The sequence below is a fragment of the Malania oleifera genome, chromosome 5 (assembly GCF_029873635.1).
Source record: "Malania oleifera isolate guangnan ecotype guangnan chromosome 5, ASM2987363v1, whole genome shotgun sequence".
NCBI classification, from domain to species: Eukaryota; Viridiplantae; Streptophyta; class Magnoliopsida; order Santalales; family Ximeniaceae; genus Malania; species Malania oleifera.
The window spans coordinates 8,162,671-8,186,554 of NC_080421.1; the positions used below are offsets into that span (position 1 = coordinate 8,162,671).

A 23,884-nucleotide genomic window follows, 5' to 3' on the forward strand; every position below is an offset into this window, starting at 1 on the left:
AACTAAGCAAATTAAAAAATTCTGAAGAGCAATCCTCTATTGTGATTGATCTTCAAAGAGAGAAGATTATTAATAAATCATCTCATGTGCTATCCTTTCTGGAGGGAAATTATCACGAAATTCCCAAAAAAAAAAAAAAAAACTTGTGAGAAATTAAATAGAAAAAAAACATACGCCAAAGAAAAAGAAAATAATCACACACATAAAACAATATTTATAGGATTCAATAATTTACTTACGTCCACAGAGTTGCAAAAATTTCACTATTATCAAAGAAAAAATACAGGGTGCGGTAGTACACATTTCCTTTCTCAAAAACTGCATCAAAAAACCCTAATTACCAAAACATCGTTTCTATATTCTACACACAAGATTCACAATGGGCTATAAAATGGGCCAAAAAATTTTCCGAGTCGGGTCATCACAAACACAACTAGGCTCCACGAAGACCAATAGATTGCATACCTAAAAGCATTATAATTAGCATTATAATTACTAAAGTATCTAGAAATACAACACTATCGTAACCAAAACACTTCGTCACATTATGGGATTATAGAATAGAACAAAAATCTCTTGCCCTAATTTAGTGTGATTCGTCTATTGAGATTTATTTAATGCCATTTTTGTAGCGACCCATCACAATTCTTGAAACATTCATGAATAGTGACTTGCATTTTTATTTTTTATTTTTTTGGACTCAAAAACAATTTTTATGAACACCAGACAAAAGCCAAACAAGCATCTAATTAATACTAGCAATTAAAATAAACTGAAATTGCCCGGCATTTCTCAGGTAGATATATCCTAACTATGAGGCATATGAGTAATACATATTGCATAGATTGTCATTCATTTAGATGCCCAGAAATCCCTAAATATTGTAAGTAAGAAAGGGTTTGAAAACAGGCTACACAACATCAAAATTGCACTATGGCATACAAGCTCCCAAAAATGTCAAAATTTGCTTCAATACAAACATTATCAAGGAACAAAAACCAGTTTCACATAAATTTATGATTGGAACCATCTTCGAAGCTGTCTGGAACCTTTCTTTTCGCCATCGTTCTTGTCAGAACTCTGCTGTGAAAATTTGGATCGATATTGTTCAATTAGCATGTCAAGCTTATCTGCTATTTCATGCCTAAATGCGTCTTTTTCCTTCTTAGCACTTCTCTTTGAACTTCTCCCATTCTTCTGTTGTCCTGGATCCTCCTGCAGCTCTCTCTTTTTCAGCTGCACATTTGATCGCACTTTTGTTTCCCTTGACCTCAACTCACCAGCATCAGTTGGGGTATTTAATTGGTCTTTTTCCTTTTTAGCACTCCTTCTCTTCCAACCTTTCTCATTCTTCTGTTGTTCTGGATCCTCCTGCAGCACCCTCTTTTTCAACTGCACATTTGATTGCGCTTTGGTTTCCCTCAATCTTGAGTCACTGGCATCAGTTGCCTTATTTTCAACTTTCACAGATCTACCGAGATCATTCTTTGCATCATCATGAGCATCCTTAATCTTTTGTTTTGGGCCTTTTGGTTTTCCTACTGATGAAAAGTTGTTTATCCTTTCTCTTGCCAGATTATTCTGTTTCCTCTTGGAAACTCTGCCTTCTTCAGTTGCAGCTCCTGGTGCCTCATTCTCAACTCCATCGTGATTGGAGTTGGAAGCCTCAAATGATTTATCATTGTCTCTGGATTTTCTTTTTCTTGATTTCTTAATCAGATTGGAATCTGCAGTATGTGTGTCATCATTTTGCAAATCATCTTCTGAATCATCAACAGTACCTTGCTGCAGAGCTTGTTGCTTTGCTTCCCGTCGCTTCAACGTCTGGACATTGTCAACAGCAAATTCCACAATCGGGCGATGTTCAGGCCCAAAAGTTTCTACATACAGCAACATACTACAGTTGAGTACAAATTGAAGGAAAACTATACAATTTCGTTTTTTTTTCCTAGCAAACGTCATCGAATTTTCCAACTCCCAGTGACATAAATTGTTCATAAATAGAAGTTATAAATTGTACATGAATAGAGACGTCTGTTTTTTTCCCAATGTGAAACCATCTTTAACAGCTTACGAAATAGAAGTAAAATGGTTTTGCTGCTTTGTACAAGAAAACCTACCAAACACTAATATTGTAGCTGAAATAAAAAAACAATTTACTAAAGAAATGCAATACCTGGATTGTTGTTAAGAACTCTCAGAGCCACAAGGGCATGCTGATGTTCTGCAAACTCAACAAAAGCAATCCCACGTGATTTATTCATTGCAACATCCTTTATTTTCTTAGAAAACCCCAAGAATTTTATCTGCATGAACAACATCAACCACAAACATTCGGAACTGTCAGGTCATGTACAACTTAACTTAAAACTAGGTGGCATCATGCCACTCTCTTTTTATTGATAATCATAGCTGACCTGTCGAATCACAGGTTTTTGTCTAGTAGCTCGCGATGTAACAGCATCTATGCAAAGTTTTTTTAGTTCTTTTCCAGTTATTGACTTTGGTAGGTTGTGTATTACAAGCCTAGTCCTTGAAACATGAAAATTCGGAGATTGAAGTTTAGTCATCTTTTTCTTTTCCAACCTGCAAAGAGCATCTACTGCACATAAGAAAACCTTGCAAAAGATTTTGGGGCCCACCAAAGCAACACAATAATGAAGACACTAAAGTTGTGGATCTTTGCCAATATCTTAGTGATAGGTATCTCAAAAAGATAACTGTTGCTAACCATGTTTCATGGCCCATGTATTTCAAGCTCAAGCATTTGAGGTATGTTTGCACCCAAAAATACCACTCATGATCATTGTAGACCTATCCCACTTCCATATTGGTCCAATGAGGTGCCAAATGGTCAACTTAAGCAAATAAAAGAGAAAGGGTGTTCACTACATGGTCAATTTCATACATCCAGACTGCAGCACTGTGAATAGGCCACAGCCCACAGGTACGAGGATAACTGCTTCTCACTGTTCATTCCAAATTTAAATACACCATCATACACTTACATTTGGCGCTTTGACATATCACTAGCCGAAACACCTTCAGCAGCTGGAGTCCCCTCGAGAATAAGACCTTCCTATTGAAAGTTCAGAAGTAGAAAATCATGCTGAATGTAAACCATAAAAATGACGGAAACAACAATTCCAACTGAAACTCCAACAAGCACAATGTTGTTGGAACTAACCTTTGCCAGGTAAAGGTTTCGGTGGTCATGTTCCTTAGTTTTGGCCTTCTCTGATTCCTTGTCATGGGCTGATTTCTTGTCCAAAGCCTTCAAAGCTGTCAATTGCCTACCCTTCAGGAAAATCCCCACACCAGTTGTAGCATTTGCTGCTGAAATTGCAGCATCAGCTGCATCAATTGTATTAAACTTGAGAAAACCAGTTCCTCTTGGCCGCCTGTTACACAAGCACAACGCAATTGTATAGAATTATACTACTACAGTTAAGGATAACTGGCAAAGAAGCATGCAAAACCAAATAAAATTCATACTTGGTGACTTGATGAAGCACTGGGAGAAAAGATTGCACTTCCCCATATCCAGAAAACCTTTGTTTCACTTCTTCATTGCTGATATCAAAAGGAAGGTTGCTTATGAAAATTGTTCTCTGCAAATCATCTTCTTTCTCCCTAAGTTCAGCACTGTTCAGTTTGCCTTTGCTGGACTTTCCACTCATGGTTACATCTGATAACTTTCCAGACTTGTCAGAAATAATGCTGTTTACACCAACAGGTTCATCATCATTCAGAGTTTCATCTATCTTGGAATCATCAACAGAGTAAGCCCTCTTTGCAGAGGATGTGAGCAAGTTCTTAAGAACTTTTCTGGTCATGTTTGCTTCATCATCAAAATCAACTTCAGTGGGCATAACTTCATCCTCTGGCATATCAGTGTCACCAGGAGCAATAGAAACCTCATGAGGGAGTTGATGTTTCTCGTTGATATCTGACACATCGTCCTCCAAACCATCGCTGCTACCATCATCTTCCTCATCACTACCACTCTGCTGGCCTGCGAAAACCATGAGCATGCATCAGTTAAAATCTAGAGAATTCATGGACTTCTACTGAACCAGATATTCCAAATTTTCTTTCAATCTTACGTCAATTAGCAAGATTACCAAAATCCATGAATTGTTCAGTAACATTTTTCCCCAATTCTATGGTTAATCAGGATTTGAAGACGAGGAACACGATTGGCAGAGGGCGTGAAGTTGCTAGACTTATCACTTTGAGTTACTATCTCCTTTTATCGCCTACCCTACAACTACCGCACCTCTCCAAATTCATTCTCACATTGGTCATCCTTCGTTGGAAAGTTTAAACGTCTAGTCTATGATTTGAGTTCTATATCTATCTTGATTGTGAGTCTTTTCAATAGGGAAAGCAACATCGCGTCCATTTTGCTTCCCGAGTTAATAAACCAGCTGCAAGTCCATTCATGTTAATCCATTTTGATGTTTGGGATGCTAGTAGAGTTGTGTCCAATTTGGGTTTCCGGTACTTAGTAACCTTTATGGATGATTATTCAGGGATGATCGGACTACATTTAATAAAAGATCGTTAGGATTTATTTCATATATTTTGTGCCTTTTGTTCTGAAATAAAGACTCAATTTGGTTTGCCAATTAAAATACTTTGGAGTGATAATGCTAAAGAGTATTTCAATACTCAATTCACTACTTATATGACTCAGTTTGGTATTGTTCATCAAACATCTTGTGCCCACACTCCTCAACAAAATGGGATCGTAGAGAGGAAAAATAGACATCCTTGAAGTCACTCGCACCTTACTTTATCAAATGCATGTACCTAAAGTATTCTAGAGTGATGTTGTACTCACTACTTCTATCTTATCAACAGGATGCATCCTCTATTCACCTCTACTCTCTCTAACTCCTCATATATTCAGGTGTGTCCCTTGTTCATCAACTAACTCCCAGGTTAGATAAGTTGGATCCTTGTGCTATAAAATGCGTCTTTCTTGGCTACTCATACACTCAAAAGGGATATCTTTGTTATAGTCCTACTATGCATCGCATCTTTGTTTATACAGATCTTACCTTCTTTGAGTCTACACCATACTACACTCAGCCCCAAAGTACTTCTGATCTCAATGAGATCTTCCTCTGCCTAATCTTCCAAGTTATAGCTTGATGTCCTTACCTAATCATCTGCCTATGTCTTGATGTAGTTTGAGTCCTTCTCATCGTCTTGATTGTCCTAATTTTCACGTGCATTCATGACAATAGCTCCAAGGAAGAGTGTCCCCTCGAGCTTCTACTACCATGCCTTTGACTTTCTCATTTGATGATAATATCCCCCATGATGTGGATCCTCCATTGCTGTGCAAAAAGGAAAATGCACATGTACAAAACATCCCATCTCCAACTTTGTTTGCTATAACTTCTCATCACCCTCTTATTATTGTTTTGTTGCCATATCATTTGCTGCCCTTCCTATATATGTTTCAGAAGCCTTAGCCCAGTCTGGGTGAAAGAATGTCATGGTTAAAGAGATGAATGCTTTATAGGACAATGATACTAGGGAATTGGTATCTCTTCCTCCTGAAAAATTTGTGGTCGGTTGTCGCTATATATATTTTGTGAAAGTCAATCTTGATAGTTTTGTGGCTCATCTTAAGGAACATCTTCTTGCTAAGGAGTATGCATAGGTGTATAGTTTGGATGTCTTCTTGCCAAGAAGTATACTTAGGTGTATAGTTTGGTATATTCCGACACTTTTTCCTAGGTCACCAAACTTATATGGGTATGTCTGTTCATTTCCTTGGCCACCAATTATCACTGGCCTACATTAGTTATATATGAAGAATGCCTTCTTGCATGGTGATCTTGAGAAGGAGGTCTATAAGGAGCAACCACTTGGGTTTGTTGCTCAAGGGAATCAAGCTGAGTGTGTCCGCTCAAGAAGGCATTATATGGTTTAAATCAGTTTCCCAGCGCATGGTTCAGCTGATTCAATGTTGTCATACTTGAGTTTGGCCTTTGATGGTGTGCAGTGGACCAATCCGTGTTTCATCATCATACTTTGTTGGGTAGTATCCTTCTTATTATGTATGCAAATGATATTGTAATTACAGGTGATGATGATCAAGCTATTTAGAGCCTCAAACATTTTCTATAGACTAAGTTTCAAACCAAAGATTTGGAACCATTGAAATACTTCTTGGGTATAGAAGTATCTAGATCTCGTATTGGGATTGTTTTGTCACAAAGGAAGTATGTTCTAGATCTATTAGATGAGACTAGGCTATTGGGATCCAAACCGGTTGATACACCCATGGATCCTAATAGCAAGTTAGTGTTGTATATAGGTGCACTTTATTGCCTAATCCCAGACGATACCAAAGACTAGTTGGAAAGTTGAATTATCTTACAGTCATTCGGCCGGACATATCTTTCCCAACAAGTGTTGTGAGTCAATTCCTAAATTCCCCAGGGGCAAGTCACTGGGATGCAGTATTTGCATCTTGAGATATCTCAAAGGTGCATCTAGGAGAGGTCCGCTTATATCAAAATCAGGGTCACATTTATATTCAGGGATATACTGACGCAAATTGGCTCGAATCACCTTTAGATAGAAGATCTACAACTAGGTACTGTATCTTTGTTGGTGGTAATTTGGTTTCCTAGAAGAGTAGGAAACAAACTTTAGAGTCCTGGTCAAGTGCTAAATCATAGTATAGTGGCATGGCTCACACTACATGTGAGCTTGTTTGATTAAAAAACAAGTTATAAGAATTGGGGTTTCCGCACTATGAAATTGATGTACGATAATCAAGCTGCTCTTCATAATCTCCCACCTAGTCTTTCATGAGCAAACAAACACATTGAAGTTGATTGCTATTTTGTTCGGGAGAAACTTGTGCACAAGCTCATTGCTACTACTAATGTGAAGTCCAATATGCAGCTTGCTGATTTGTTTGCGCTTTGGGGGTGCTTGTGTTAAATTTATTTGTAACAAGCTAAGAACATATGATATCTATGCTCCAGCTTGAAGGGGAGTTTTAATGGTTATTTTATTCTTCAAGTATTATTAAGTGAGTTAGTGTTACATTAAATACTGAGAATAGTAAGGGTATTATGGTCATTAGAATGTATTTGATATATTTTATAAATAGAGGAAGAGACCTATCTTTGCATTAGGTCATTCATTTAATCAAAAATCACAAAAATATCAAGACCTTGAACAGATTCATTCCAAAACTCTTTTATCTTTGTTATTTTTTTCAAAAAATAAAAAGAAATATATTAATAGGGAAAGAATGCACAAGATCAGAGAATAAGAAATACTCCTAAAAAGAACAAAAGAACAATAATAGAAAAACAAAAAGAAATTAACAGCACATCTATCATGTGGAACATCCTGAAAAGACAAAGCCTTGAAACAACCAGCAGCACAGCCTATAGAGAAGCCAAATACTAAATTTAATCCCAAACCAAAGACTAAGAAGTTTTCTTTCCCCTGAAAGTACGGTGTTCCTTTCCAACCAAACACCCCACAAACAGCATGCAACCCACATCTCTGAATTACTGATGTGTGTTTACTCTTTCCAAAACCTGAAACCGAAATGGCCAACACATCCTCCACCAACGCCAGACAAACTCTACTTTCTCCAACGACATCAAAGTCTGCTCCAAACCTTCCAGGAGAAAGAATAACATGAAAACAAATGACAGGCAGAATCACAACTATCAAAACAAAGAAAACATGCATCAGGGGATAAAGCCTCAAGGCCTCCTAAAGCAACATATCATTAGTGTTAACTCTATTAAGAACAATCAACCAAATAAAAGGCTTAATTTTAGAGGAAACTTTTACCTTTGAATTACTATGATATAGATAAAAATACAAATTTTCCTGGATTAAAAACTCAAAAAATGATTCACTAGAAAAATCCCCCAAAGATTCCAAACTCCACTACCTAACATCCCCTATTGAAAGGATAGGGACCCTTCAATGATCTCAACAAATATGCAAGCTGGACCACCTCTCTCTTATTTAGAGCTTACAAAAATGTAAATCTCAAGAAAATTACTCCCATTATGAATTTTTTTTAAAAAAAAAAAACAAACAGATTATGTAACAAAGAAAGACAATCCAGAAGAGGAAAAGATATACAAGAGCGAAGAGACCCACCCATCAGTCCTCCCAGAAACAAATGTGAAGCCCATTACCCACCAGAAAATTGGTACTGGAAATAAATTGAGGATCTGAGAAATACATCTCCAAGGACTCAAAAGAAGGTCTCCTCACACTAGTACCCCACCCATTCTACTGTAAGTTCAATATACTTTTTCATTACCTCATGCCAAAAAAAGTTCCCCTCTAAAGTAAATCTCCATAACAATTTACGCATCAAGACGATGTTTTTAAAAACATCAAACTCCATAGACCCAGCTTTCCCTCCTTTTTAAACCTACACACCAGTACACCACTTCCCAATTTGCCAAAGGATCCTTCTTTTCCCCCTACCTCACACCAAAAGAAGCTGCTCCTTATTCACTCTATAGACCTAGGAATTCCCGCACAAACTTTAAAAATGGACAAAAAAGTAATGCAAGAAAAACAAGAATGAATAAGTGTGTCTTTTTGGGCTCATTCTTTTCGGTTTTTTCAGGGCTACTTTTGTCAGATCTTCAGAGGAACTGCAGGGGAGCATTATTGTAATCCCTTTGGTTTTTTTTATTTCTTTAGGAGGCTCCCTTATCCTCCATCTTGATTTAATTCTTCTCTTTCTTGTTAATGAATTTCTTTTTGATCAAAAATTTTTTTTTAAAAAAGTGTGAGATGACCACTTGAAGTAAAAAGAGTGCCTCTTCACCCATCTAGACACTTAATCCTACCTCTCCACCTTAGGAGCCCCAAAATCCCCCACCGACCCAGGAGTACTACCCAAAAAAAAACCCTAAATACGTCAAAGACAAATCTAATGTAGCACACCCCACTAAAGAAGCCAATGCCAAAGATCTATCTATATGCCCAAATTGATACCAACTATCCCACCCTTCCCAAAATTAACTTTTAACCCTGAAATACACTCAAAATGCAATAAAATGGTAAGCACATTTAAAGAAGCCACCCTATGATCTACTGAGAAGAAGATCATGTAATTAGAAGATGAGACATTGACCCTCTCACTACCCAAACCAATGTGTCTCACAAGCCCCATATCAACCACCCTATCAATCATTCTACTCAAATAATCAACTATCAAGACAAACAAGAACAAGGACAATGGACCTCCTTGCCTTGCACCCCTCAAAGCCTTGAACCACATTTCTATAACAATAGAGAATGAAACATAAGACAAACAGCCCCTCATCCAAGTCATCCACCTATACCCAGACTTTCCTCCCCAGAACCCAATCTCTTCCAATTAACTTGATCATTATTTTGACAAGTCCCAATTCACTCAATCATATGCCAAAATTCAAGTTGAACACAACACCTCTCCCTCAACTCCTCACATGTTTCACAACCTCATTAGCCACAAAATGGCATCCGATGCCATCTTCCTCCCCCCCCCCCCTTTCCTTCCAAAAAAAGCCAAACACACACACCCAAAAAAGCACTTGGAGCTTAAGAAATTGCATCTCCTATCACTAAGCTCCTATTCACAAGCACCTTTGCAATAATCTTATACACACTGGTAACCAAACTAATAGGCCAAAATCAGCAACATTCATAGACTTATTTTTCTTAGGCACCAAAGTAATGAAAGTGGAGTTAATACTCTAACATGGAACTCCATTAAAGAAAAATTCCTTCAAATTTTCATTAAATCCATTAATAACATCCAACAATCCTGAAAAGAAACAGAAAGCCATTTTCAAACCATCAAAACCTAGAGCCTTATCTCTATCCATCCTAAAAACACAACCTTCCTAACCTCACTTTCCTCAAAACGTTTCTCCAACCAAGACTTTTGATCAGGATGCCACTCCAACCCCACCCCCATCATTGCCCTACCTTCATCAAGAAAAGATTTGCACAAAAATCAATAAGGTCACTAGCTATCACAACAGGATTGGAAGTAACCTCTCCCTCCTTCACCTCCAACTCCCTAAAAACAGTCCTACTCTTACCAATAGCCAAAGAATGAAAGCATCTAGCATTACAATAACCCTTCCTAAACCACTTATATTTAGTCTTCAGCCTCCAACTCCCCACTTCCAAAAAATTACCTGCTCCAAGTCATTTTTCAAACACACCCTCTTAACCTCCTCCTCCACCAATAAATTCCTTTCTTCCCTCCATAACCTACATCTCCAAATTCCCAAAATGCTGTCTTTTTTAATTCTAATATCTCCAAAAACTTCAATATTCTACTTCTTCTTCACCATTTCAATGTTTTGAGCTCTCTCATAAACCTAAAACCCTCCCAAACCCCTATCACCCTCCTCTTTCCAAGTATCTCTCAACAAATGGAAAAAGGACTTATGATCCAACCATATATTTTCAAATCTAAAAGGCGCAGCTTAACCTTTCTAGAACCTAACAAAATAGGAAAATTATCAGCCATAATCCTTGACAAAACGATTTGACAAGGGTTTGGACATTCATCTTCCCAATTGTCACAAAATAAGAACCTATCTAAACGACTCACAGATGCTCTCTTCCCACCCATAGACCAAGAGATTAAGGCATTATCCATTTGAAAGTTTCTTAACCCACACTCCCTAATAAAATTATCAAAATTAATAATGCTAAGAGAACCTACCTCCCTCTTCTCCTCCCCAATTCCTTTACTATATTCAAATTGATAGGCTAGCAAATCTAATCAAACTGTACACAATTAATAATCCTACAATTTCTCACATAACTGTCATCTACTCCACCCAAACCAATTAGAACTCCATATTACTGACTAGATTGAAGTTATCAAATCAAATAAAGCCCTTTTAAGATACATATCATAGTAAATTCTAGGAAAAATCAATATCTACCTCTGTAGAATATATAACTGTATAAGTAGTATAAATTATTTGATTAGAAAATACCCTTAAACTGTATCTTAAATGTTGTAATAATCCTTAAAACGCAAAAGCAACACCCAATGCACAAAGCCCCATAAGATAGCTAGAGAAGGCATGATGTATGCAGCCTTACCTTCACATGGGTGAGGCTGTTTCCCAAACTCGAATATCATAGTTGTAACAATCCTTTAAAAAGTGTAAATCATTTGATTGAAAATAATATTAAATATCATAATAATCCTTAGCTATGATACAAAGTGGGTGTAATCCACATCCAGCCCCTGAAACATTTGTTTAGACAAAAATATCCTCAACTTTGTTTTATCGGTGCCCTCAATGGCTCTCAAACTTGGTTAATTCACATCCAATCCGTGAAATAATATAAGCATGCAATTTAATCCGATATGAACTCTAATCACATCCGTGATCTTTATCCAATTATCTCAATATTAAAATTGCAACTAAAAATATCAAAATTAATTATTAAACTTACTACAATCCATAAACCAACCTATAAGATAATCAAAATAAATTCAATTTTAAAATATTCTTATTATCCAATATCCACTTTTTCTTTTTTTTTTTCTAATTTAGTTTCTTATACTAAAAGTATTTTTTCCACTTTTTATATTTGATTTTTATTTTAAGATTTTGATATCCAGTTGTCCACAAATATTGGACATGTACTTAAAGCTTAAACTGAATTCAACTTGCCCCAAATTTAGTTTTGTCACGCATCAACATTTTGAAGTGCAATACACGTTCATCTTGACCAGCAGTTTTAAATTTTTTTAAATAATTATAAAAACAAGTATCAGAAATATTAAAGCCCCTAAATCTTAACCAAGACAATGAACAAAGAAGTTGATATAACTTGATAATGCAATCAGAAATCCACGTACAATGTTCATATAATCATATTTACCACAAAAAACATTCTTTAAAAAAAAACAAAAACAAAAACAAAACAAAACAAAACACAACAACAACAACAACAATAACAATAACAACTCAACCCTTCATTCCAGTTATTAACAAGATAACATCAACCATACAATTATTGTATATTTTCAGCCATCTAAAAAAAAAAACTACCAGACCACAAGCTATACCAATCATAGAGGGCTGCAAAATTGCTTGTACCAGTCTAAAACAATATGCTGCATTCTGAGCAGAATACCGTCAAGCACACCCAAATAGTTTTATCTTCAATTTCACCAGATGCTCAGAATCATACTATCATAGGAATCTACAAAAGGAATATTGCCAATATTCTCATACAATCAAAAATTTCTCACATATGCTGGAGTGCAACATTCAGTATGGCTACTTGACAGTATCGAGCAACAGACAGCCTTTTCCAGACACATAAATATAGGTACGAGAAAAGGGTCTTGTAAATGTACTAGTAAATTATAAATTTACAGATCTGTGTTATTACAGGATATCCTTCTCTTGACCTCAGTAACTCATCAAAAAACACTAACATAATTAAGGCTCAGCAGAAAGATGTAATTAGAGAGATATTAGCAGAATGGAGGTTCGAATGATTATGATGGAGAATAAAAGCAAAGATCAAATATATCCTTTTACTTTTTTATTGTTGCTGGCACAGAGCCGATCATTGCTGCCCATGAAGATACACTTAAATGCAAAAGTTTCATGCCATAAGAAATGATTATGAACCAACCAACAGCCTTCATTTACAGCAGAATATTCACTAAGAAAATGAAAGCAAATTCTGCCAAAAGTGGTGTTTCAAATCATCGTCCAATGCAATCATCATATTCCCTATTGTAAGCATACAAGAAACTGTTAAACAGGAACAAATAATAATCAAAACAGCATTCATCAATCAAATTTCCGTGATAGAGGGATAGTACTCAAAATAATTCTCTTTTAAAGGATAATAAAAATGAGGGAAAGTGGATTTAGGATTCAATCAATAAAATAAATGAGAAAAATGTGAATATTTAGCTTTAAAGGATAACAAGAGGGGAAAAAACAGATTTAGGGCTCTGTCAATAAAATAAATGAGAAAAATGAGAAAAGAAAAACACAACACGTGTTAAAGCATCATATAGAACTTGTTTTATGATAAAGAATGCTAAGAATACCCTTTCTGTAAGCAATATTTGGGACTTTTCTCCCTGCCAATTGGAAATAGATCTTACAACTGAAAAACCATGTCTAAAACAAGTATCAGAGGCAGTTTTCCAAAGATTACTTCTGCTTGGACATTGATTCAATCACTAAATATCCTTTATTGTTAATTTCTTTTCATAAGCCAAGAACAAAGGTGCAACACAAGTACTTCTCCAGAAGTCAATCACTCAGTCATCCTATTTTCATCAAATATAAACGAAAAGAATGATTTATCTTTTGATATCATCCAAAATTAAAAGCATAATGTTCAAATCTGACTGATTTAAACAGGAACTCAAAGAAACAAAAATTAAAAATGTGTTTTTAGAAAAGAGTGGCATACGGCAAAGGGCCACACTTACCTTCTTCTGAAGCAAAAACTGAATTAGAGCCAGTACTATAAATTTTCTTTGGCACAGCCCAGTCAACAGCAATAGTCCTTTTTCTGAATCTTTGACCATTGAATTTCTGGATAGCCTGAAAAACAAAGGTTCAAAAATAAATATCAAGTAATATGTAACAATATATAACCCACAAAATCTTAAAACACTGCGACTCTTGGGCCTTGGCATAAGGTATGTAAACCATACATTTTCTGCATCTTGTTTGCATGTGAATTTAACAAAAGCAAAACCCTTGGATAATCTGCAAAAGGTCACACCAACATTAAGAAAGAGAAGCATTTCACTGACAGGAGAAAAAACAAAAAACATCTAAAAAAATAATATACCCTGTCTCAGTCTTCTGAGGAATAAACACATCCCATACAAACCCTGCTGGTGAAAACATATCTTTTATCTCATTTTCTCTTACCTGCATTGACATTCAACAAACTATATTAGAAATGTCTTCCCCAAACAGGAAAACAGGTGAATTGATAATGCAGCTTCCGTATCCAACCTTGAAAGGAAGATTTCTAACAATAAGTTTCCATTTTTGAGTCTTGGATCCCTGGGCCACAAAAATATTTGAAAAATATTTAGAATTTACAAGAATTCAATTGCGAAATCAAATATATTTGACTCCTTGTGCACCACGGATTTTCAAACTTAGATGCAACAACTTAGAAAGTAGCACAACGTACTCAAACCATAATGAAACAGCAAACAAAACATGAAATTAGTCAATGCATCCATTCAGAATGAAATATTAATCAATATATAAATCTGAACAACGCAGCTACTTCCCAAATGTAGTAAGCTTTTGTACATTACTTTACCTCCCCACCTAATTGACGTGCCCAAACAAATCCCCCTTTTATCTCTTTTTGGTGTAACATTGCAACAGATGCACATGCTGATTTAACACTTGTATAAAGGACAGCCGAAGCATCCTCCTTGCATCCATCTCGAGCCAGACCTGGAAAAATGTCCAAGTCTTCAAATGAGTCTTAAGAGTACATAATATAGTTCTGGACTTCAGGTTTGTTGGAGACATTTCAACTCCAAAACCATTTTTTTGACAGTTAAACAATTATAAACCTCTATTCAAATATGCATGTCAGAATTGTTCATATTACTGAGAAAAAAAAATACAGCAGCTTGATAATATTGGACAAAGGAAAAAGCTCAAAGGTTGAGCATCTATGCTAAAATCTATAACAGAAAACATCCAAACAGCAAAGAACAAATAATCCACATGCAACAGAAATGGACACAGAAGAACAATGATACTAGCTTTAATGGCAACTTACACTAAGCAATTGTGACCAAGCAAACCACAAGAATGTACACAAAACTTAAACTGATAGCACATGGAGAGTGATCAAATTGAACTTCAATTGGTGCATAATACAAACGGAACAAAATGCAAAATAAAAAGCAAAACTGCCATAATGGGTGAGGAAAAAACAAATCACAAGAGTCAACCTAACAAACACTAGGAACCAAAGCTCCAATACAATTCTTGACCACAAATTGTCAAGAAAGCTGTTATGAGTTGTCCCAACAATGCATACCAAGCTATCCATCAGGAAGGAATCACCAGAAAAGGCCGTAGAAATAGTGATGCATTTTAAAAAAAATTCCTTTTCTCTAATTTTTTATTGATGGAAGGATCAAACTCTTAAGACAAATGCTAACACCAACCACCAAAGCCAAGTGCCAAGGCTGCATTACAACTTTATTGCAATCATATATATGCAAATCTCACAGAATTAATTTTTTTAAAGAAAAGTTTAGTCCTTTGAATGAAAACCCATATTAGACAAAGCTCAGTCAAAGCCATCCAAGAGGATTTTCAATATAATGTTGGCATTTAGTACTTTAAAATATCCAAGAGGTTCTACCATAAAGTTTCAGTCCAAGAATAGAAGCCACTTCTCCTCTCTTGGTTCTGAAATTGAGTTTTTCTTTTCTTTTTAAATAGTGATTTCTAGTTGAAAGTGTTTGTAACTATTTCTATTTTCTTTGTAGCACAGAAAACACGGAGTGCAACTGAACACAAAATTTCATTCATTGATTCTCAAATAAACTGCGACTCACCATTTCACACACTTTTTTCAGCAAAGCATGTCAAACACACTGATTACAACTAGATATATTCATCTTTATGCACTAAAAAATTATCAAACAGGCCCTAAACAAAAAATAAAAGAGACTAATCGAAGTCATAAAGCTGAAGAAATCTGTCCAGTTACAACAGAACCTTTACAAGTTTGATACCATGTACATTTAAACAGTGTCAGAGTTTGATACGGCATGCATTTTAACAGTGTCCCAGGAAGAACTTCAACTCAATAAATCACCCTCAAGCCACACCCACCCAGCATATATTCAGTCCTTGAAACTAGGATTTTTTGGTAATTAAGAGGAAGAGAAAGTGTAATCATTGTTTTATAAGTGATTATAACACCAAAATATTGGGTTGAAACTTTGGGCAGCAGTAGCTTCTTCCATACAATGTACAAATGCAACTGGTAAAACTCGAAGTAGAAAAAGAAGAAGAAGAAGCACACCACATTCCATCAATTAAGTAGTAATTCAAATTCAAAAAAGAAAAAAAAATAAAGTAATTCAAAAATTAAATATATAATAAATAAACACTAATATGAGAGAGAGAGAGAGAGAGAATTCTTACCATGGGATTCAAGGTCATGTTTTGGAAGAGGATAAGTTATAGAACAAACAGGGCCAATCTCCCTAGCCTGATGGTGAACATTCTCTGCCATATCAGCATTAAGAAGACCACCAAATATGACGGTCCTAGCAACCCTTTATAACATTAACAAAATTATATATCATGAGATCAGTGTTTGAAAAACTGGTCCTATTAAGATCTTACAAGATAAAGAACTAGAAAAAAATTGGCACTTCAAGAAAAATGTGCAAACAAATTTAGCATTAGCAAAGATCGATTGATTGGAAAAATAAAGGGGAAAAAAAACATCAAAATACTACTTCAAACAAATTACAGAGCAATATATGATTAAAGCCTCTCAAGCCATGAGTTGGCTACCTAGACTGCCCCTTTCCCACCCAAAAACAGACCACTCGTAGATGTGGAGTGGACCGATGACTATATCAGCCATAACTCCCACAACACCACAAAAACATGCATTTTATTCCAGTCTTGAAGACCATTTGTGCATTATGGTTTCCTGATCTGACAGCCCAGCAAAAATGCATACATAATTCAATATAATATTTGAAACTATTGCATCAAAGCAGCAAACAGGAAGCCCCTATAGATGCAAGCCATGATGCTATTTCAACTCGTTTAATTTGCTTAATTTTCACCATCATTTTACCATTCTATCTTCTAAATGTTCTTTTGTTTTGAAATAAGTGGCCACTTTTTTTTGAAAAGGCATGGTACTACTTTAATGCATACAATTGAATCGGTCAATTATGAATTCTTTGAATTTTTTTGACTTTTTTGTTTTTGCCCATGTTAGGATTTTCAGAAATATCCAGTGAGGATCCAAATAAGGAAACAAGAAAAGATAAACATGGAAGATTTAGTCCATATTCAATAATTTAAAGCAGAAATAAGGGCTGTCAGTCTCGCAAGAACCCCACAAGTTTTGAACCGGCCTGCGCAGCTGAAATCCACGTTACCAAACATGGTGTTTTGGTATTTTCAAATTTTTCTTAAATTTGTTGTGAGCTATTATGCTTGTCAAATTTTGGAATTCATTACAAGCCATTGCCATTGAGCCAAAGAGTAGATGCTTTCTAATTCTAGTAGGGGCAGATGCAGGTATTATTCTTTAACAATGAGCTGGACATGGGTTGGTAAAATTGCACCCAATGCAGATGGTGTGCCAAGACAGGGGCTCTGTCTGTATGCAGGGCAGGGTCCCTGCCTTTGATATCCCTAGCAGAAATTGCTAGTGCTTAGAATATTCCTATGAAAAATTATTTGACTATTTTCTGTAGTACTATTACTTTTGCAAACATATAAATTCAAGCAATTCTGAAAAGTACAAAAATATGAAATATGAAAGATAATAGAAATAATTATATAAACTAAGTGAACTTATAATTCATAGCCAAATTTCTCATGACTGAAAGTAGAGTGAAGCACCTTTGCTTTTCTGAGCAATTCTCTTTGTCAGCTAGATCACTGCGAAGTATCATGGCTTTTCGAGGTTCCGGCTGTTTTTCTACGTATTTTATAGAATATCAACTGAAAATAGCTGAATTTTTCTTGGAACATAAAAAGATGCAGATCATAATTGAAGGAAATGCAAATGTTGGCTACCTATTTTGTGCAAGCTTGGATCTGGCCCATGCTTGTTTACCCCAGAAGCAGAGCTTTCCTTACCATTTTTCGTCTTCGTGTTATCATCTGAGTTAACTATCAAATAGGGTGAGTTGTATAGGGCAATAGTATTTGGTAACAATGTCAATATGTGTCCGTATGTTCTGTGTTAAACCAAACAGAAAAGCATGGAAAGCTTTCAAAACTGAATTGATTCATATATTAACCTTGATTTGCCTTTGACCGACGCTGCTCAAGGGGCATACGATGCATTGCATGTTTAACTCCAATTTTCCGACCTCCAACACTTGAACTATTTTTCAGCTCAATAGCACGGTTTGCATCTTCCGTAACAGCACTACAAGTGGATGTCAATACATGGTACCAGTAAAATCAAAGGGCATTTTTTTCCTTTTAAGGTATAAGTGAAAAAGAAATACAATGCAAATAATACAAGGGCTAAACAAAGTAGAGAGAACATAACTCTCCATGTAAGTATCAAGCTCTAATATTTCACACGTAACTAGACATGCATTCATTCTCATATTTGCAGTGCACAATCCTTGGCACTCAGTGGATGAGTCCTTATTATGTGGAGGGGTATTTCCTTCAGACTAGCAGGGAATTTGAAGGAGGTAAAAAAAAAAATTTTAGATAACAAAACAATTTCATTAGGAAAAAAAAATTACAAGAAAAGGAGGATCCTCCTTTAAGGGTGAAATAAAATTGTTGTCAAGACTAATCTTTATCTCTGGAGTTAGAAATCCCTTTTTCTTGTCTTTTATAATTATTTCTATTTGATTTCTGATTGTTTTTGTTTTATCAGTCAGATCTTTCCTTTATTTTTTTCTCTGTCAGTAGATACTTTTTCCAATCCATGGACAATTTTGAATGGAAAATTCATAAATTATCCAATTACCGATTACAGAATCTTTTCCTTTCTTAGTTTCACCTTATTCATATACTTCTCTCAACCCAAATGATAGAATTGGGTTTCCTTTTGAAAGGTTTTTCTTATTGTTCTTTCTTAAAATGCTTTTGATAATCCATTTTTTTGTTTCTTTTTAGACCTTTAGAAACATTTTGTTCTTTCTTTGAAAACCTTTTGAACTCGAAAATGCTTCTTTTTCAATTTTCTAGTTCGAAAATGCTTCTTTTTCAATTTTCTCATTTTTTTGAGTTCTTTAAAAATAAGTTCAAAAAAAATAGGTTATTTTCGGGGGAAAACCAAAGGGCAGAGCTTCCATTCCACAAACTGTTAAAAAAAAAAAAAAATCTTCTTTTTGCATTTTTTTTCTCATTGGATCTCTCAGTGCAACCTTCTAATCTCTTTGAATATCAGACAGCAACAAAACCCCAAAAGCATGTGCCTAAAAAGAAGCAAATAGGGCACAGTTCTTTGGCATTGTGCTGTTTTTGGTTCATTAGTGTATTTGGTTGGATTAACTCTGCCCATGATGCACTAAATGTCCTAAATCTTTTCACACAAACCCGGTCCCAAGCCCAAGTAAAGGAGGAGGGTCGCATTAGGTAGCTAACAACCAGTATAAAACTTATAAGATCTCCATGATATGGATCCTTACCGATTATACTTTGGGGCATCCATTACAAGCGACGTGTTGCAATTATACCACCCAAATGTAGTGAAAAATGGGCAAGGGTGGGCTATGCCATTGCTCTGAAGCGACATGCCATGTCGGGGCTTGGGTACGGTGTTAAATATGTGAGGGTTCAGGCATTATTGTGGACGTAGGCAGGTAAAGAAGTTAGTTCAAGAGACTAGAGTTAGATTAGCAATGTAGAATATAGGTACATTTACAAGGTAAAAGCATGGAGATAGTTAAGACAATGATCAAACAAAAATTAACATAATTTGCCTTCAATAAACTAAGTGTGTAGGGGAGATAGCTAGAGGAATTTAAAAATTAGGATTTAAACTTTGGTACGCTTTAAAAGAAAACATAAGAATGGGGCAGGAATCATTGTAAGCAAAGACTTGAAAGAGTGTTGTAAATGTTAAAAGAGTCAAGGATAGAATCATAAAAATCAAGATAGTCTTAGGTCAAGAGATAATTAATGTCATTAGTGCTTATGCTCCTCAAATAGGCTAGCAAAAAACCTTAAAAGACAATTTTGAAAAGATTGGATAGTATTATACAAAGGATATCAAGGACTGAGAGAATATTCATAGGAGTTGATCTAAATGGACACACTGGAAAGGCCAATAAAAGTCATGAGAGGATACATGGAGGGCATCGATATGGAAAAAAAGAAAAAAGAAAAAATGAGTCTAAATATGATCTTAGACTTCGTTATCTCACACAACCTTATTACAATGAATACACACTTTAAGAAGAGAGAAGAACACTTAATAACATTCAAGAAGTCAAACAGATTTTTTCTAAACTAGGAGAACAGATCATTTAGCAAGTAAGAATTTTAAAGTTGTCCCAATTGAAAGTTTAACTACACAACATAGAGTTATAGTATTAGATATGTATGAAAAAATGCAAAAGAAAGGGTTACATTAATCAATGCAAGAGAAGTCAGTAGTGGAACCTAAAGGAAAAAAATAGAATAAAATTTAAAAATAAAATGATTAAAGAGGGGGATAGTATAAATGCTAAGACTCTTTGGTGTAGGATAGCTAGCTCTATTAAAAAAAATTAAAATAAATAATTAAATAAATAAATAAATAATAATAATAATAATAATAAAAAGATAGAAAAAGAGATTTTAGGTGAATATAGAGGAAGATTCTTGGCCCGTAAAGTAAGTTCGTTGTGGGATCAAGATGTCCAAAAAGCCATGAGGACAAAATAATTTGGTATAGAACATGCAAAACTATAGAAACATGTTAGAAAAGTATAAAAAAGACACGGAAAGATGCAAAAAAAAAACCTTAGTGAAGCTAAAAACAGAGCATATAATAATTTATATACTAGATTGAGACATTTAAACTTGCTAAAGCTAGAGAAACGAAGAGCAAGGACTTAGGTAGCGTAAAATCTTTTTAAAAAAAGGAGGATGAAAGTATCTTTGTTAAAGAAGAAGACAAAAAAGAAAGATGGAGAAGTACTTTAATAAGTTGTTTAATGAAAATAAAGTAGAAGGTTTAACCTTAGAATAGATAAATGAGGAAAAAGCAAAAATATTTGAGATTTATTCACAAAATTAGAGTCAATGAAGTTAAGTGTGCATTAAAAAAATGAAAAATGGAAAATTTGTAGGGTTGGATGACATCCTAATTGAAGTTTGCAAATATCTAGGTGATAACAGAGTATATCGTTTAACTAATTTATTTAACACAATTATAAAAACTAAGAAAATGCCAAATGAATGGAGGAAAAGCACATTAATACCTAAATACAAAAATAAAAGATATATTCAAAATTGTAATAACTATCATGGAATTAAACTTATGGATCATACAATGAAATTGTGGAGAAAGGGTAATTGAACAAAGACTAAGACTAGAAACAGGGGTCTCAAAAAAACAATTTGATTTTATGTCTAGGAGATTGACCACAAAAGCTATATTTTAAGAAGATAAATGAAAAAGTTTAGTAAAAGATGAGGGACCTCCGTATGGTTTTTATTGACTTTGAAAAAGTGGTACCTAGGAAAGTTCTATGGTGGGTTTTAGAGAAAAAGGGAGTTGTAGTAGGTATACTGGTATCATTAACTATATGAACAATAGAGTAATGATTGGTATTAGGGCTATAGGTGGAGAGTCTAGAGAATATCCAATCACAATAAGTATACTTCAAGGATCTACTTTGAGCCTTTATCTTTTTTGCACTGGTGATGGATGAACTTACTTGATTACCCAAAATGAGGTCCCATTGCATATGTTGTTTACAAATAATATTGATTTGATTGATGAAACTAAGGGTGGGGTAGAATTTCAGTTAGACGTATGTAGAGAAGCTTTCAAATCTAGAGGTTTTAGGATAAGTAGAATATGACAAAATATATGAAATGTAATTTCAGTGATAGAAGGAATATTTAAAAAAATATTAAACTTGATGATGGTCAAGAACTTAATAGCACTACTAACTTTCATATCTTGGATCTGTTATGCATGTTGAAGCAGAAATCAAAAAGGTGTTATACATGTTAAAGCAAGGTGTGTAAAATGGAGAAGAGCTTCAGGCGTGTTGTGTGACCCTAGAATACCATTAAAATTAAAAGGACGTTTTACAAAACAATCATAAGACCAGCTATGGCATATGGATCGAAATGTTGGGCAACTAAGAAACAACATAACCAAAAAGTAAATGTTTCTTAAATGAGAATGCTAAGATGGATGAATGGTATAACGTCAAAAGATAAATTAAGGAATAAACAGGTTAGGGATAGCATCTATATGGGAATGGCATATCAAATTATTTGAACATCTGCAGCATAGGCCAAATAGTGCACCAATGAGGAGGTTATTGTGCTTGTAGAAGGGGAAGGGTAAACCAAAAATAACTTGGAATAAGATAATGAATAAGGATCTAGTAGCTCTTAAGTTATTGGATGAAATTGCCACAATCATGTATATCGGTGGAAAAGGATTCATGTAGCCAATCCCACCTAGTGGGACTTAGGCTTAGTTTGTTGTTGGAGTATTTGGTTGAATTGTAATGCAAGGATTTTTTAAGGTCAAGCTTTGTATGTTGATCTTCTATGGGAGGAATAATTTTCCTTGCTTCTCTTTGGTGTTCAGCCTCTAGCGGTTAGAGAAGTGCCCTTGATTGACTTGCAAAGAGATTGAATGCCTTTACTTCAATAATTTGTGTTTTTCGTTTTCTATTTCCCTGCCTAAAGAAGATAACTTACCCTCTTTATTGTGCTTCTTCTCTTCTTAATGAAGCTTCTTTTATGAAAAATAAAATAAATATGCACTAGACTCAGGCATAACAAACACAGACACACCCAGCAGCCAGCTACCAGCGGTCCAACAGACAGAAGCCAACATTACCAAAATTGTCTAAATTATAATACATGAAAAATGCAGTATAAATCAGAGATTGAAAATAACCAAAAGGTTTTTATATTTGTATCAGCATATTGTTTTCTTTTCCCCAGACCCCTCACATGGTTACAGAGAAAAGAAACCATCCAGCTCGAAAGGAAAAACGAGTTCATTTCATTGCAATAGGTGTTGGAAGTAGGAGTGTAAAATTTATAACACTCGCAGATGTCACTAATATGAAATATATTTCAAGATTAGTCCCCATGCTGCCACACAGGCAAAACAATTACCTAACATTTTAGTAGTTCCAAACGTGAAACACAACACAAAATGAAAAATAGAACAATCTCATTTGAGCTGCCTAATATATTTTGGGTTTCAACAATTTCTAATTCATTTTCATGCATCCAACAATATGCATCAGGCATCAGCTACAGGCAAAAAAAAAAGAACTCACATAAGCTCCTACTTATTCTCATTTTCATATTTTCAAACTTATTATTATTCTCACTAGTCATGAATGCTCTATTTTGACTTAAATATTGTTAAACAAATGAAACATATGTTAACCTGGATACATAATATTGATTAGAAACTCATTTTTTGAAAAATAATGACTTTGTACACATAAACAACGATAGCAGCAGACCAGCATGATGATCAAGCTAGCTTTTATACTTCAGCTTGCAAGATCCCTGTTTAGCATGACGGATTTGAATTTGACCATAAGATTTGCTGGTTTCAAATTTTGTGCAAAATATAAAAATAAGAAAAATGCAGCCTGGGTGTAGGAAATCAAGAAAGCGGCATGGGAGGAGATTTTCATTTTTAAATTTTTCAAAAATATCATGGGTTCATGTAGGAAACTGGCATTTTATTTAAACTTTGTGGATCCCACTTTTTTCAATTAAAACTTCATAATGATTGGATAACCCAGGCTAGCAGAGGACGACACTGTGTTGGGATGTGGAATTTCATCAGGAAAGGCTTGAATGTTTTTTTGTCTCGTATTAAATCCCATGTGGAGAATGGGGACAACATTTATTTTTGGCATGATGTGTGGCGCGAC

At 35.0% G+C, this 23,884-nt stretch overlaps 1 protein-coding gene across 3 annotated transcripts in view; it reads right to left on the minus strand.

Moving 5' to 3' along the window:
• Positions 1-827: 827 nt before the first annotated feature.
• LOC131156470 (uncharacterized) overlaps positions 828-23,884 on the minus strand; it is a 35,921-nt gene continuing 12,864 nt past the window's right edge. For 2 of the 3 annotated variants that reach the window (XM_058110175.1, XM_058110176.1), the window contains 15 exons: positions 18,080-18,210; positions 17,853-17,948; positions 17,676-17,754; positions 16,227-16,360; positions 14,368-14,507; positions 14,049-14,099; positions 13,879-13,961; positions 13,739-13,793; positions 13,511-13,625; positions 3,496-4,015; positions 3,188-3,401; positions 3,009-3,079; positions 2,418-2,586; positions 2,177-2,306; positions 828-1,880 (listed from right to left, as the gene is read on the minus strand). In XM_058110175.1, the coding sequence (XP_057966158.1) occupies positions 1,015-1,880; positions 2,177-2,306; positions 2,418-2,586; positions 3,009-3,079; positions 3,188-3,401; positions 3,496-4,015; positions 13,511-13,625; positions 13,739-13,793; positions 13,879-13,961; positions 14,049-14,099; positions 14,368-14,507; positions 16,227-16,360; positions 17,676-17,754; positions 17,853-17,948; positions 18,080-18,210 (2,854 nt within the window). In that variant the 3' untranslated portion in view covers positions 828-1,014. The remainder of the gene's footprint in view (positions 1,881-2,176; positions 2,307-2,417; positions 2,587-3,008; positions 3,080-3,187; positions 3,402-3,495; positions 4,016-13,510; positions 13,626-13,738; positions 13,794-13,878; positions 13,962-14,048; positions 14,100-14,367; positions 14,508-16,226; positions 16,361-17,675; positions 17,755-17,852; positions 17,949-18,079; positions 18,211-23,884) is intronic. The other variant, XM_058110177.1, reaches the window with a different exon arrangement.